Source organism: Bos javanicus, chromosome 29 (genome assembly GCF_032452875.1).
Source record: "Bos javanicus breed banteng chromosome 29, ARS-OSU_banteng_1.0, whole genome shotgun sequence".
NCBI lineage: Eukaryota > Metazoa > Chordata > Mammalia > Artiodactyla > Bovidae > Bos > Bos javanicus.
The window spans coordinates 46,396,197-46,408,467 of NC_083896.1; the positions used below are offsets into that span (position 1 = coordinate 46,396,197).

At 46.0% G+C, this 12,271-nt stretch overlaps 1 protein-coding gene across 16 annotated transcripts in view; it reads left to right on the forward strand.

Annotated features, from left to right (window-relative positions):
* Nucleotides 1-12,271, forward strand: part of PPP6R3 (protein phosphatase 6 regulatory subunit 3) — a 125,118-nt gene that overhangs the window by 68,144 nt on the left and 44,703 nt on the right. For all 16 annotated transcript variants that reach the window (XM_061407240.1, XM_061407238.1, XM_061407245.1 and 13 more), the window contains 2 exons: nt 2,145-2,258; nt 10,732-10,861. In XM_061407240.1, coding sequence (XP_061263224.1) covers nt 2,145-2,258; nt 10,732-10,861 — 244 coding nt within the window. The remainder of the gene's footprint in view (nt 1-2,144; nt 2,259-10,731; nt 10,862-12,271) is intronic.

The window sequence follows — 12,271 nt, forward strand, 5'->3', positions numbered from 1 at the left end:
TCTGGTTGCCTTTTCTCGTTGGTGCCCTGTGATACGTTACCCTTGTCACTCTTTGGTAAGTGTTCCTCATGTGGGGATTGGGTCCCTGGAAAGTACCTGTGGGCGGGCGAGCAGGCAGGAGAACCTGCTCATCCGATCTCAGCCCCTCATGATGCCCTTTGGAGACCTACAGGGTAAGAATGTGTTAATAAGTAAGAGCCATCTCTGTGTAGGGCTCTGAGATGGGACGGTCCCGGCCTCCACGGTCTTTGAGGGAAGAGAGTTAAGTGAAACACATTTGATCAGAGGCTCTTCCTAGGATTCGCTCTGCCTTGGCAGCTGTTCAGGGGTCGCCTGACCAGGCCCGATGCGAAGGCTTACGCACCCGTGTGCTTGCTTCTGTGTGTTGCTTTTGCCCTTGTTTCTAAGTGGTCCACAGTGAACAGACAGCTTGTGTTTAGGTGCAAGACCACTTAGGGGTGGTGTTCGACTGTGAAGCCTCTGAGTGGCCAGCCCACCCTACTGGTGTTATCTAGAGCCACACGTTCTCAGGGAGAGTATTTGCCGTCAAGCATTGTGCGTGCATTCAACCCGAATCCATAAAACTAACAGTGGTTTTAATACAAACAAGGCCTCTCCCCACCTTGGATGAACGATTGGGAAAGACGGTGAATAGTTAGCACTGTTACATGTGACTGGCACTTTAGCTTCAGTTTACTGCTGCTGCTGTTCTTTTTAGTGACTTTGTTGGAACTTTTTTAAGTCTTCCTATGTATGGAGGCTCATTTCCATCTTTTGGCTGGGAAGGCCCTTTTCACTAGTTCTCTCGAGTAGCAAAACTTAAGAGCTTGTCAGCTTCTGAGTAAAATGTCATCTTAGCTGCCCTGTGTTAGTTATCCTTGTAATTGTGACTTATGTACTCCATACAGTACTAGTAATTATGAGGTTGAACCATGTGAAACTGCCATTCGAGTAGGTTAAAAAAGGTGGGCTGTCAGTAATCTCATACGGTACATGATTGCATTGTCTAATAAAAATACAATAAAAGTCACATGTAATTAAAGTTTTTCTCGTAGCCATATTAAAGTAAAATATAGGTGAAATTAATTTTTATATATTCTAGAATAGCTACATATATATTTATAATTTATACAAAAATACATAAGTATATATTATTATTTATAGATACAAAATATTTCAACATGTGTTTATTTAAAATTATTAATGAGATATTCTACATTCACTTCTGTGAACAAAGTTTGGGAAGTCCAGCGTGTACTTTACACTCAGGTCAGTTCAGACTGGTTACCTTCTGAGTGTTCCGTGGCCACAGGTGGTGCTCGGTACCTCTCTCTGGGGTGAGGCTGCTGTTTGAAGAATATATGGGTTTACTGTAAAAAGAAAAGCAGCCAGTTTTTCAGAGCTCAATTCCAAGTTTAGTATTTATTCTGTAGGCTGCTGTGTGTTGAGTGACTTTTACGGTACTGTTGAGAGGTCTTATAAGCAGTTGGAGTGCTGGCTGGGAGTACTGGAAGACTGCTTCCTGTGAGAGGATCCTCTGAAGTTAGGTTAGATGCCAGTTTGGTTTGCTTCCCCCAGAGAGGAAGAGTTTATTCCCTGCTTGCCATCCTCACCTGGCGGAGGAGCTGGTGCTGGTGTCCGTTGAGCCCACTGTACTGTGGGGAGACTGATGTGTGTGTCAGGCGAGCGGCAGAGCAGCCAGCTGTCGGTCACAGTGCAAGGGAGATTCCGCTTCTTAATCCGCATGGGTGCTAACAATTACTGAGAGCCTGGGAAGCAGGTTTCCTGAGAACATGTGTACACATCCACCAGACGGGCTACCTGGTGTTTTACCATGGTTGTGGCCTGTCACATGCACAGGAGAGTGTCCTCGGAGAGCTTGTGGAGAATACTTCATGTGCAGAGTTCAGTCAGATCCATTTCACTTCTGCCAAGTTACTTGGATTTATTTACCAAGTTTTAATTTTAGGGCAAAATGCAGCAATCGGTACGCTGTTGTACCTGTTTTAGATCTTGGTTAATTAAGTTAATAAGAATTATATACATTCTTATATAGTACTTGTATTACTGTGACCTTTTCTTCTGAAGTTGTTAGTCTTAAATAACATTACAGTTAGCGCTTGACTGTTGATTTGTTTCCCTAGGCAAGAAATTATAGAGCAGCTTCTATCAAATATTTTCCACACGGAGAAAAATGAATCGGCCATAGTCAGTGCAATCCAGATATTGTTGACTTTACTTGAGACACGGCGACCAACGTAAGTTTTCCTTCTGTTTCATGAAATGAGTCATTTGGTTTTCCTTTTAGAGTTTTTAAAAACTAAGAATTAAGTTAGTGGTTTATTTTTACAGTATCATGCCCTTGAATTTCATTTGTTGAATATTTTTCTACTGTATAAATAGTTTTATATGAATGCAGTACATAGATGTAGTTGAAAAATATGCTTTAGTGAACACTATTGGCAACATTTGGATTCTTGTTATTTGAGTTTTTGTAGTCATTACCAAAATACTACTATAATAAATCAAACCCATGCAGAACGGCTCACATTCAGGAGAAGCTTATTTCTTGTTTGTGAAAATTGAAAATAGCTCTTCCTGGTTGGTGTGCAGTTCTCCTCCAAGTGGCGATTCAGGGCTCTTCTGTCCTCTCTGCACTAACTTGAGGCTTCACACGTGAGGTACTGCAGTTCATTAGGCTGTTTAAAAATGGATGGACAGGTGGCTTGAGGCCTTAAGGAAAATTTTGTGGTGTGTTTAAGAATGAGAAAGATAGTCTGTTTTTCCTATTTGTGTGCCTCTGGACAAGTCATTTAATATTTGTCATATTCTTTACAGTTTTATACCTAAAGCTGATTTACTTATTAATTGTCAGAATTTTCCAAATTGTTTCCTGGAGAATGAGAATTTGAAGAGGTGTGCATATATTCGTGTTCCAGGAGCCTGTGGGTTAGAGATTAGAATTTGTATTTTCCTCTCCACCATTGGGTCCATCCTGTACAGCAGAGGCGTGAAGCGAAGGCGGAGCCAGGTGTGCTGTCAGCGCAGGAGAATTCCGCAGTCCAGGGCTTTGGGATTTATTTTTAACGGTGTCATTTGGTTTCTAGCAAAACAGTAAACACAGCCTTATCAGTCCCTGCTTCCCAAAGTCTCCATCTCTATTCCTGTCTTTTTCATCTCTGGTTACTGATCATGGGATGTCAATGTGGCAGCAGTGCTTCAAGTGTATTGTAATTTGGGGATTGTATCTGCAGTTCTGACTTATCCTGTGTCTTCCCTGTTAAATCCTATTTTAAATAATGTAACCAGTAACTTAACGGTATTAATCAGGTGGTACAGGAATGTTATCTTGCTACTCCTGGTGTAAGGCAGTTGCATCATCTCTTAAAATGCTTTAAAAGCACATGAGCTGGTGCTTTGATATTTATGTTGATGACTTCGGCTTGAGAACAGAAATGATACAACAATAAAAGAAGTGACAGAAGAAATTTCTGATCAGAAGGAACTTACCCCCAGACCACAGAGGTTGACCAGATACTGAGCAGGATTAACTTTAAAGAGGGGCGGACAAGGGTGGTGGGTGGCTAAGATGTTAGCCTTATCCTTAGGAGATTTCTGAGTCCCTAGGATAAAGGGTAAGTCTTAAAACTATTTGGACAAGAAAAAATGGGTTAACTGCAAAGCAGATCAGATTGCCAGACATCTCATTTGTAAAGTTGCATAAACACCAAAAGACAGAGGGCAGGATTGTGACCCTGAAATATTTTGATTGCTGTGTGAGGCCATGAGGCATTTTCAGTCATGTGAGACCTCAGTGTTCCATCTGTTCCTTGGGTCAGTTACTTGAAGATGAACTTTATCAAAGTCAAACAGAAAAGTAAGGTAGAATAAAGAACTTAAGATAAAGAAATATATTGGTGAAAGTAATGATAAATGTAACAGGGATGTGAAAATTCATGTGACTATTAGGAATGAATTGAATAAGTCAAATGTTGAAAAAACAGTAAATTCCAGATTATTTTAATAAAACTCAAGAAATATGGAGAGAAGGGGTAAGGTATTGCACAGTATAACTCTTATCTTCTACTGAGGAACTGAGGTATTTTCATATAGTTCCATTTTTCAGCTTAAAAGGTGATGGTTCCGATGTGTTTTCTAATAAACATAGAGTGGTAGTAGGTTACTTAATGCTGGAAGTGCCCGGGTGCAGGGAGAGCAAGGGCGCCCTGAGAACTGTGGACATGGGACTTTGCGTTCACTTGTTAGCCCTGCTCAGGACATGTTGGCTGCCGGCTGTTAAGCCACTGGGGAAAGGGCCGCAAACCCTGTGACCCTGAAGACACAGGTGGGGGCTTACAGGTGGCACTAGTGGTAAAGAGCCTGCTTGCCACTGCAGAAGACCTAAGAAACATGGGCTGATCCCTGGGTGGGGAAGGTTCCTTGGAGGAGGGCACGCACACCCACTCCGGTATTCTTGCTGGAGAATCCCATGGACAGAGGAGCTTGGCGGGCTACAGTCTATGGGCCCACAAAGAGTCGGACATGACTGAAGCGACTTAGCATGCATGAGGACCATTGGCAGTGGGGGGAAGGGACCAGGAAAGAACCTCTATCCCGCAGGACAAGCAGGGACACATTCAGGACCCAGGCTGTTAGAGAGCCCCTGTCCCTAAAGTAAGGGTGGGGTTACCGAGATGGCCCATCCCTGAGGCCCAGGGGCATTTCTGGTGCCTGAGGCTGAGCCAGAACAACAGAGCCATTCCTCCCACACCTCTCCCGGCCCAGGCCACCACACTGGAGTGGGTATAACCGGGTGCTGATGGAGGGGAGGCTGCGGCCTGGGGCAGGGAGACCGTCAGCACCAGCATGGGAGCGAGCTTGAAGGAGGAACTTCAGCTGAGGGCAGAGCAGATGTTGACTGGCGGTCCAGCCGTGACTATAAATACATAGTAACTTGAGACAAGTTTGAGTCTTGGTGCACTGAGAAAAAACAGTCACAGCAACAGCAGAGCCCGAACCTAGCTCTGCTGCTGACTGTAAATTGATCCCCAAACTTCACACTAAAGACTTAGGGGAAGAGAGGTGTGTCCGCTACAGACAAGTACTAGTTACATCAGTTTCTGTTGTCTCACACAGCATGTCCACGTTGCAACCAAAAAATTGCGAGATGAAGAAGCCAAATTAAAAGAAGCTGACACTCTCTCAAGAGAAAAAGCAGTCAATAGAACTAGAGTCAAAAGTGTTGGAACTATCTGGTAGGGAATTTAAAAAAAAACTGTGATTGATATGTTAAAGACTTCTGGGAAGAGTGAGCAGCAATATGTGAACAGATGGAGAATTTTAGCAGAGCTATGGAAGATTATCTGGAAATGCTAGAAATGAAAAATCAAATGAAAAATATCTTTGGGCTCATTTGTGAACTCCGACATAGTTGAGGAAAGAATCAGCATAGGACGTTAGAAATTACCTACAGCGAAATACGGAGAGTTAGACCCAGGCGACAATTGCTTTCTGAGGCACAGAAGCCATGACGTACCACCAGAAGCAGGGGCACCGTGTGCCCAGGTCTTGGTTTCTAACCCCGCCCTCCAGTAAAGGAATCAGGGCTCTGGAGGAATGGCTCGTTCTACCACTGGGGTAAGACATACGTGCGATGAGTGTGGAGCATCGGGTAGTGTAGAGACTAAGGACGTGTTCCACAAGGAAGACCCACAGGGATTTCCCTGGAGGTCCAATGGTTAAGACTCCGTGCTTCCAATACGGGGGACACAAGTTTGATCCCTGGAACCAAGAACCCATGTGCAAGAAGACCAAAAAAAAGAGCAAGGAAAAAAAGAGGGTGTGTGAGCAGGACAGAGGAGGCAGCTGAAAGAGCACCCATGGCCAAAGCTGGGACGGCCAGTGCTCGCACGGTAGAATAGAGCAGCGTTGTGTTATAGCACAGAGTGGCTGCGTAAGATAGCTTAGCCGTGATCCATACTGACACAGATAAACGGTGGAACGGATAACGGGCAAGAAGAGACAGCTCTCCCATGTGGCAGAATTCCAAGGAGTTCATAATTCCATCTCCAGGAGGAAGAGCAAAACGCTCCACTCTTGTAGCTGGCACCTCAGACTTCCTTCTAGAAAGTACACTGTGGAAGGACAGCTACAACCAGCACTTCCTCAGCCAGATACTCCAAGTCAACAGCCATTGTCAAGGTGTATGGATGGTGTGTAATGAAAATGGCATTTTACTCGTGTGGTCTTCCTCTCAAAAACCCACGATTGTGAGAAAAGTACAAGACCAGGTCCCAGCTGAGGGACACTCTGCAGAGTACCTGGCCGGGAAAGTTCGAGTAACTGTCAGAGCCAAGAGGAGGCGAAGGACAGAGGACCCCTGACAGTAAACACAGTGAGGGGTCCTGGGTGGACTCCAGACAGAGACGCAGCTTGAGGTAAAAACATGGAAACCTGAGTGAGGTGTGGATTTTACGTGTGAGTATTGGTGAATTAATTTTGATAAATGTAAGATAACGATGGGGGAAATTGAGTATAGGTCATATGGGGACTCTAGTACTTTTGCAGTTTTTCTGTAAGTCTAAACTATTGTCAGAAACAGACATAACATTTAGACAGAAATCAGTAAGAAGCACAATGCTAGCAATTCACTGGACCTGACTGACAGCACCAGGTGCTGGCAGGCCCGCAGAACAGCAGGAGCTCTCATTCCTTGCTGGTGGAAACGCAGAATGCTGCAGCCACTTTGAAAGGCAGTCCAGCAATTGCTTACAAAACCAGACACGCTCTCACCATACAGCCCCAGCAGTTAGGTTCCTTGGTATTTATCCAAAGGAGTAGAAAACGTATGTTCACACAAAAACCTACCTGTGGTTGTTGAGCAGCTTTATCCACCCTTGCCACAACTTGGAAGCAGCTAAGAGGTCTTCAGTGAGTGAGTGGATAAACAGACTAGTTCATCCATACAGTGGAATATTTTCAGCCCTAAAAAGAAGGTGCCCTCCAGCCATGAAAAGACATGGAGGAACCTTGAATGCAAGTGAAAAAGAAGGGAAAGAAGTCAATCTGAAAAGGCTACATAACCTTCTGGGAAATGTCTCATTTTACTGTGGAGACAGTAAAAAGATCACAGATGACCAGAGGGTGGTGCTGGGGGCGAAGTGAATAGGTGGAGCTCAGGACCTTTAGGGCCGTGAAGATTCTCCGTGTAGTATCTTAGTGCCCCGTACATGCCTTTGTTTGTCCAGACCCGTAAAACGTACAGCGTCTGGTGCGCTCTGTGAAGCGCACTGGGCTCTGGGTGATGGCGATGGGTCAGCGCAGGCTCGTGGGCCGTAGTAGATGCTCTGGTAGGGGAGGCTGGGCATTTGTGAGGGCAGGCGGCAGATGGCCAATCTCTACCTTCCCCTCCGTTCTTTTCTGAACTGAAAACCACTATATAAAAATAGTTTTTATAAAAATCAGTGTAACTTGTATCAACAAACTAAAGAAGTAAAACCGTGTGACCATTTCATTAAAGCCTTTTATGATAAAACGTCTGCAAATAAGGAATACAGAGGAACTTGGGAACTGAGAAACAGAAAACCCTTGAGCGCTGTCATCCTTAATGGCAGAGGCTGAAATCATAGCCCCTAAAATCGGGGGCCGTGGCGAGAAGACCCCCTCACCAGTTCCTTTCGGCCTCACGCTGTTGGTCGTGGGGCAGGAAGGAAACCTAGGTGTCCGGATTGGGGACTAGGAGGGGCACCATTCAGCCCACTAAGCGTAGCTAAACCAAAAAGGCATAGACAAATAGCCAGTGCTGTGACAGTGAAGCCTCACACGGCCCACCTGGGGTGGGAAGTCACGTGGCCACCTTCAATGACAGACCTTTGTTCTCCAGCACTCTTAGATATTTACCCACGAGAAGTGAAAATTGTATCATGCGAACTTAGAAGTGAGTGTGTGCGCGCTTTACTCGCAGTCGCCCAAAGCTGTGCGCAGGCAAAGTGTCTTCACTTTGGTGGTGAGTGTGAGCGAGCTGCGGTGTGTCTGGGCACTAGGTTCAGCGGAGAGAGGGCGCTGCCTGCCGGCACCCCAGCAGCCATCACAGCCTGTGCCTTTCTGAGCCTGACTTCCACATTGAACAGACCTCTGCTTGGAATGTCAGCGTGAGTTTTGTTTTGGATTTGGTGGATCTTTACATACATTTGAAAGAACTAAAATGTGAGAAACACTGTGGATACTGACTGTTGGACCTGTGTCAAGGCAGGTAGATAAGTTTATGCTCACTAAGTATTTATTAGATGAACAGCTCAGTTGATAAAAGAATATACCAGCAATGCAGGAGACTGGGGTTCTGTTCCTGGGTTGGGAAGATCCTGTAGAAGGGAATGGCAACCTATTCTAGTATGCTTGCCTGGAAAATCCCATGGACAGAGAAACCTGCCAGGCTACAGACCACAGGGTTGCAAGAGTCAGATACAACTTCGCCTCTGAACCGCCTCCAGTGTTTATCAGACGAACAAGTGAAACTTATGTGAATGAGTAAGGATTTTGAGTAGAAGTTTTTGTACGGTATCTTCACATGAGTGAAAAAAGCAGGTCGTAAATGTGGCTTAGAAAGCGACTCGCCACTTGGGGAAGAAATACAGTGTCTATGCTTGTTTTGCATAGAAATATATTCCAGATAAATGAAAACTACTAGAGGAAAAGCATGCAGAAGCTCATAGGATTATGACACTGTAAAGAAGTTTCAAAGTCTGGCTTCCTGGACAGAAACTGCAGTGAAGAATGCTATATCTGGCCACATAAATTATTAAAACCCCAACACAGTAAAAAGCACTATAATCAAAGCAGAAGTCCTTTCCCCTGCCCACGCGCCCTTTCTATAATTGCGTTTCTGAATGCTGTTACGTGTAGCTCTTGGAAATCACTTGCACGTGTGAAATGTTTTCAGATGGCTGTCGTAATGGTCCCCCTCCAGGTGTCAGCTGTGCGGGGCTCTGCCCTCGATGCCAGCGTGGCCCCCAGCAGTCCTGGGGGGGCCGTTCTTTCTGTATCAGGACAAATAGCTGGTGAGCCAAGGGCCAGGATTCGGCGCAGGCCTTGGGAGCTGTTGGGAGTGAGTTTGCACTGACACACCACTCCCAGGTTTATGTTTTAATCTGAACTGTGCACCCACATTTTTACACCCCTCCCTTCTGTCCCCCAACTTTGAGAATCCCCATGCTTCCTAACAGTGATTTTATGAAAGCAATTTCATAATTGTTTTCCTAAGAGAAATGGTTTATAATAACTATAAGTGAGAGAAAGTGAAGTTGCCCAGTCATGTCCGACTCTTTGCAACCCCATGGATTGTAGTCTGCCAGGCTCCTCCATCCATGGGATTTCCCAGGCAAGAATACTGGAGTGGGTTGCCATTTCCTTCTCCAGGGGATCTTCCCAATCCAGGGATTGAACCCTGGTCTCCTGCATTGTAGGCAGATGCTTTACCGTCTGAGCCACCAGGGAAGCTCCAAGCCACTTATAATGACTATAGATAGAGCTTTATACAGAACATTAATATGCGCCTTTTAAAGAAGAAGCAGGGAGATCCAACCAGTCCATTGTGAAGGAGATCAACCCTGGGATTTCTTTGGAAGGAATGATGCTAAAGCTGAAACTCCAGTACTTTGGCCACCTCACGCGAAGAGTTGACTCATTGGAAAAGACTCTGACGCTGGGAGGGGTTGGGGGCGGGAGGAGAAGGGGACGACAGAGGATGAGATGGCTGGATGGCATCACTGACTCGATGGACGTGAGTCTGAGTGAACTCCGGGAGTTGGTGATGGACAGGGAGGCCTGGCGTGCTGCAGTTCATGGGGTCGCAAAGAGTCGGACACGACTGAGTGACTGAACTGAACTGAACTGAAAGAAGAAGCGATATTGATGGACTAGTGAGAGAATCCGTAGAACAGATGCAGGCCTATTTATTTTGGCTGCCCTGGGTCTTCAGTGCTGCATGTGGAAGACGGGCTCTAGGGTGCCCAGGTTTGGTAGTTGTGGCCCATGAGCTTAGTTGGCCCACAGCATGTGGGATCTTCCTGGACCAGGGATCGAACCTGTGTCCCCTACTTTGGCAGGCCGATTCTTAACCCCTGGAGCACCAGGGAAATCCCAGGCCTGTTTATCATTAACGTCGTCCAGTGGTAGGCAAGAATGGTATGCACTGTGGTTCAGGGATCTCTGGTTGCTTCCCACATTTTCTGGTTAGAGACATGGTGTTAGTATAGTAGGTGCAAGGAGCTAGAAAGTTCAGAGAAAATGGGAGGAAATGGCATATAATTTCTCCCCTGACAGCATATGTTGGATTTCTGGTCATGTCAGCTGATCCCCATCAAGGTTTTATTATACCCTCTTCCTATCCTTCCAGAAATTTTTATATAATTACATATATTCCACAGTTGTTTTGAATATCCCTGTACTCTGATAGGGGTTTCCCTGGTGGCTCAGTTGGTAAAGAACCTGCCTGCCAATGTGGGGGACACTGATTCGAGCCCTGGGTCAGGAAGATCCCCTGGAGGAGGAAATGACAACCTACTCCAGTACTCTTGCTTGGAAAATCCCACGGATAGAGGAGCCTGTTGGACTATAGTCCATGAGGTTGCAAGAGTCAGGCATGACCATGTGACTCAGCCACTACCATAACTGTTACAGAGCACCTTGAATGGTTTGTTCTGAAATAATAAAATTAACTTACTTTGTTTCAAGATTTGAAGGCCATATAGAGATCTGCCCACCAGGCATGAGTCATTCAGCTTGTTCGGTCAACAAGAGTGTTCTAGAAGCCATTCGAGGAAGACTTGGATCTTTTCACGAGCTCCTGCTTGAGCCCCCCAAGGTAAGGCAGCTCTCTGACGAGTCGTTGAACAGTTCCGTAGTCTGATTTCAGCTGTGAGACGGTGGGTGAACCTTCTGAGTTAAAGAGCTGGCTGTGGCCCACCCGCCTTGTGCAGAGTATGTTAGAAGTGCCGTTGTTTTCATTGCTTTTGAACTAGTTTTTAAATTGGCTTTTATCTGTATATAGTGTCTAAATTGATGAATGGAATAGAATTAAGCAAATTAAGTAAGATACTTACCTGCTTAGAAAACTCAGCTTTTTGTTCTTTTTTTTTCCTATAAATTCTGTGTATTTACATGCAAGTAAAATAGTTTTCTTCTCATAGCATGTCATTTTCACACCTTTGAGGTACACATTAATCTTCAAGACACTAATCTTGGAAGTCGGGTTGTCTTACTCAGAGTTGGAGCAGTATAACTGCCTGACAGACAGATTGTCATTCAAGAAGTGGTGGGTTGACTGTGACTTGGAGTGTTAGTTTTTCTGTCAGGGGCTAATCCAGAAATGACTGTTTATTCAGGCAGCCACTGAAAACGCAGACAGTGGAGACCTACAGAAGCAGGGTGTCCATGGTCCATAGCGGTGTCTTTGTCATGACTACCCCTTGGATCACTGCAGACTGAGGTTAGGGGACGAGGCTCTCCCTTGTGGTGTCTCTGGGGTGGAAGACAGACCCTTGAGGGTTCTGCCGCCCACGCTAGTTCTTAACTTTGGTTTTTCCTTCTGTGTGCATCATCGCACCCGTCGTCTCAGGCTATACACAGTGCACCTCTGTGGCCTCTGTGGAGTGAGTTCCTGGGGACAGAGTGTAGTAGTGTCTCCCTTCTGCTTTAGGTGTTTCCAGTTTGTGGAGGGGAGGCAGAGAATAATTTATGTCCATTGTGCTTGGAGTCTGGTTCAGATTCTAGATTGTCTCGTCATATGACCAGCGAGCAGGCAGTGGTCTGGGGCACAGGCCGGAGTGCTCAGGGCCCGCCGTGGAAAGTGCGCTACTGATGTTGGCCAGTGGCGTCCTTCATGCCAGGCCTGGGGAGCAGGGCAGGAGAGTCAGGGAAGAAGCAGCATTTGTTCAGGAGAAAAGAAGTGAAAGTCGGAGGAGGGGGGCGACCTGAGAGAAGAGGAGGTGTGGCTGGGCGCCCCTGACCCGTATCTCAGGTGTCACTGTCTCCTTTCTCGGTGGACAGAGAAGCATCTCATGTGGGTTCTCACTCTGGTGCTCTTCTTGGGCCTGATTCCAAAGTAAGACAGTGTTTTGTTTGGACTTCTGTTTCCCTGCTGGGGGCAGTGAGTTCAGCCTCTGACGGGCTTTACTGCACAGTGCAGTGTGTGAGTAGATCTGTGTTCATTAGCATGTACTGCAGAGGGTAGGGGGTGGCTCCCCTTTCCCCTGAGCCTGGAGGAGAGCAGGCG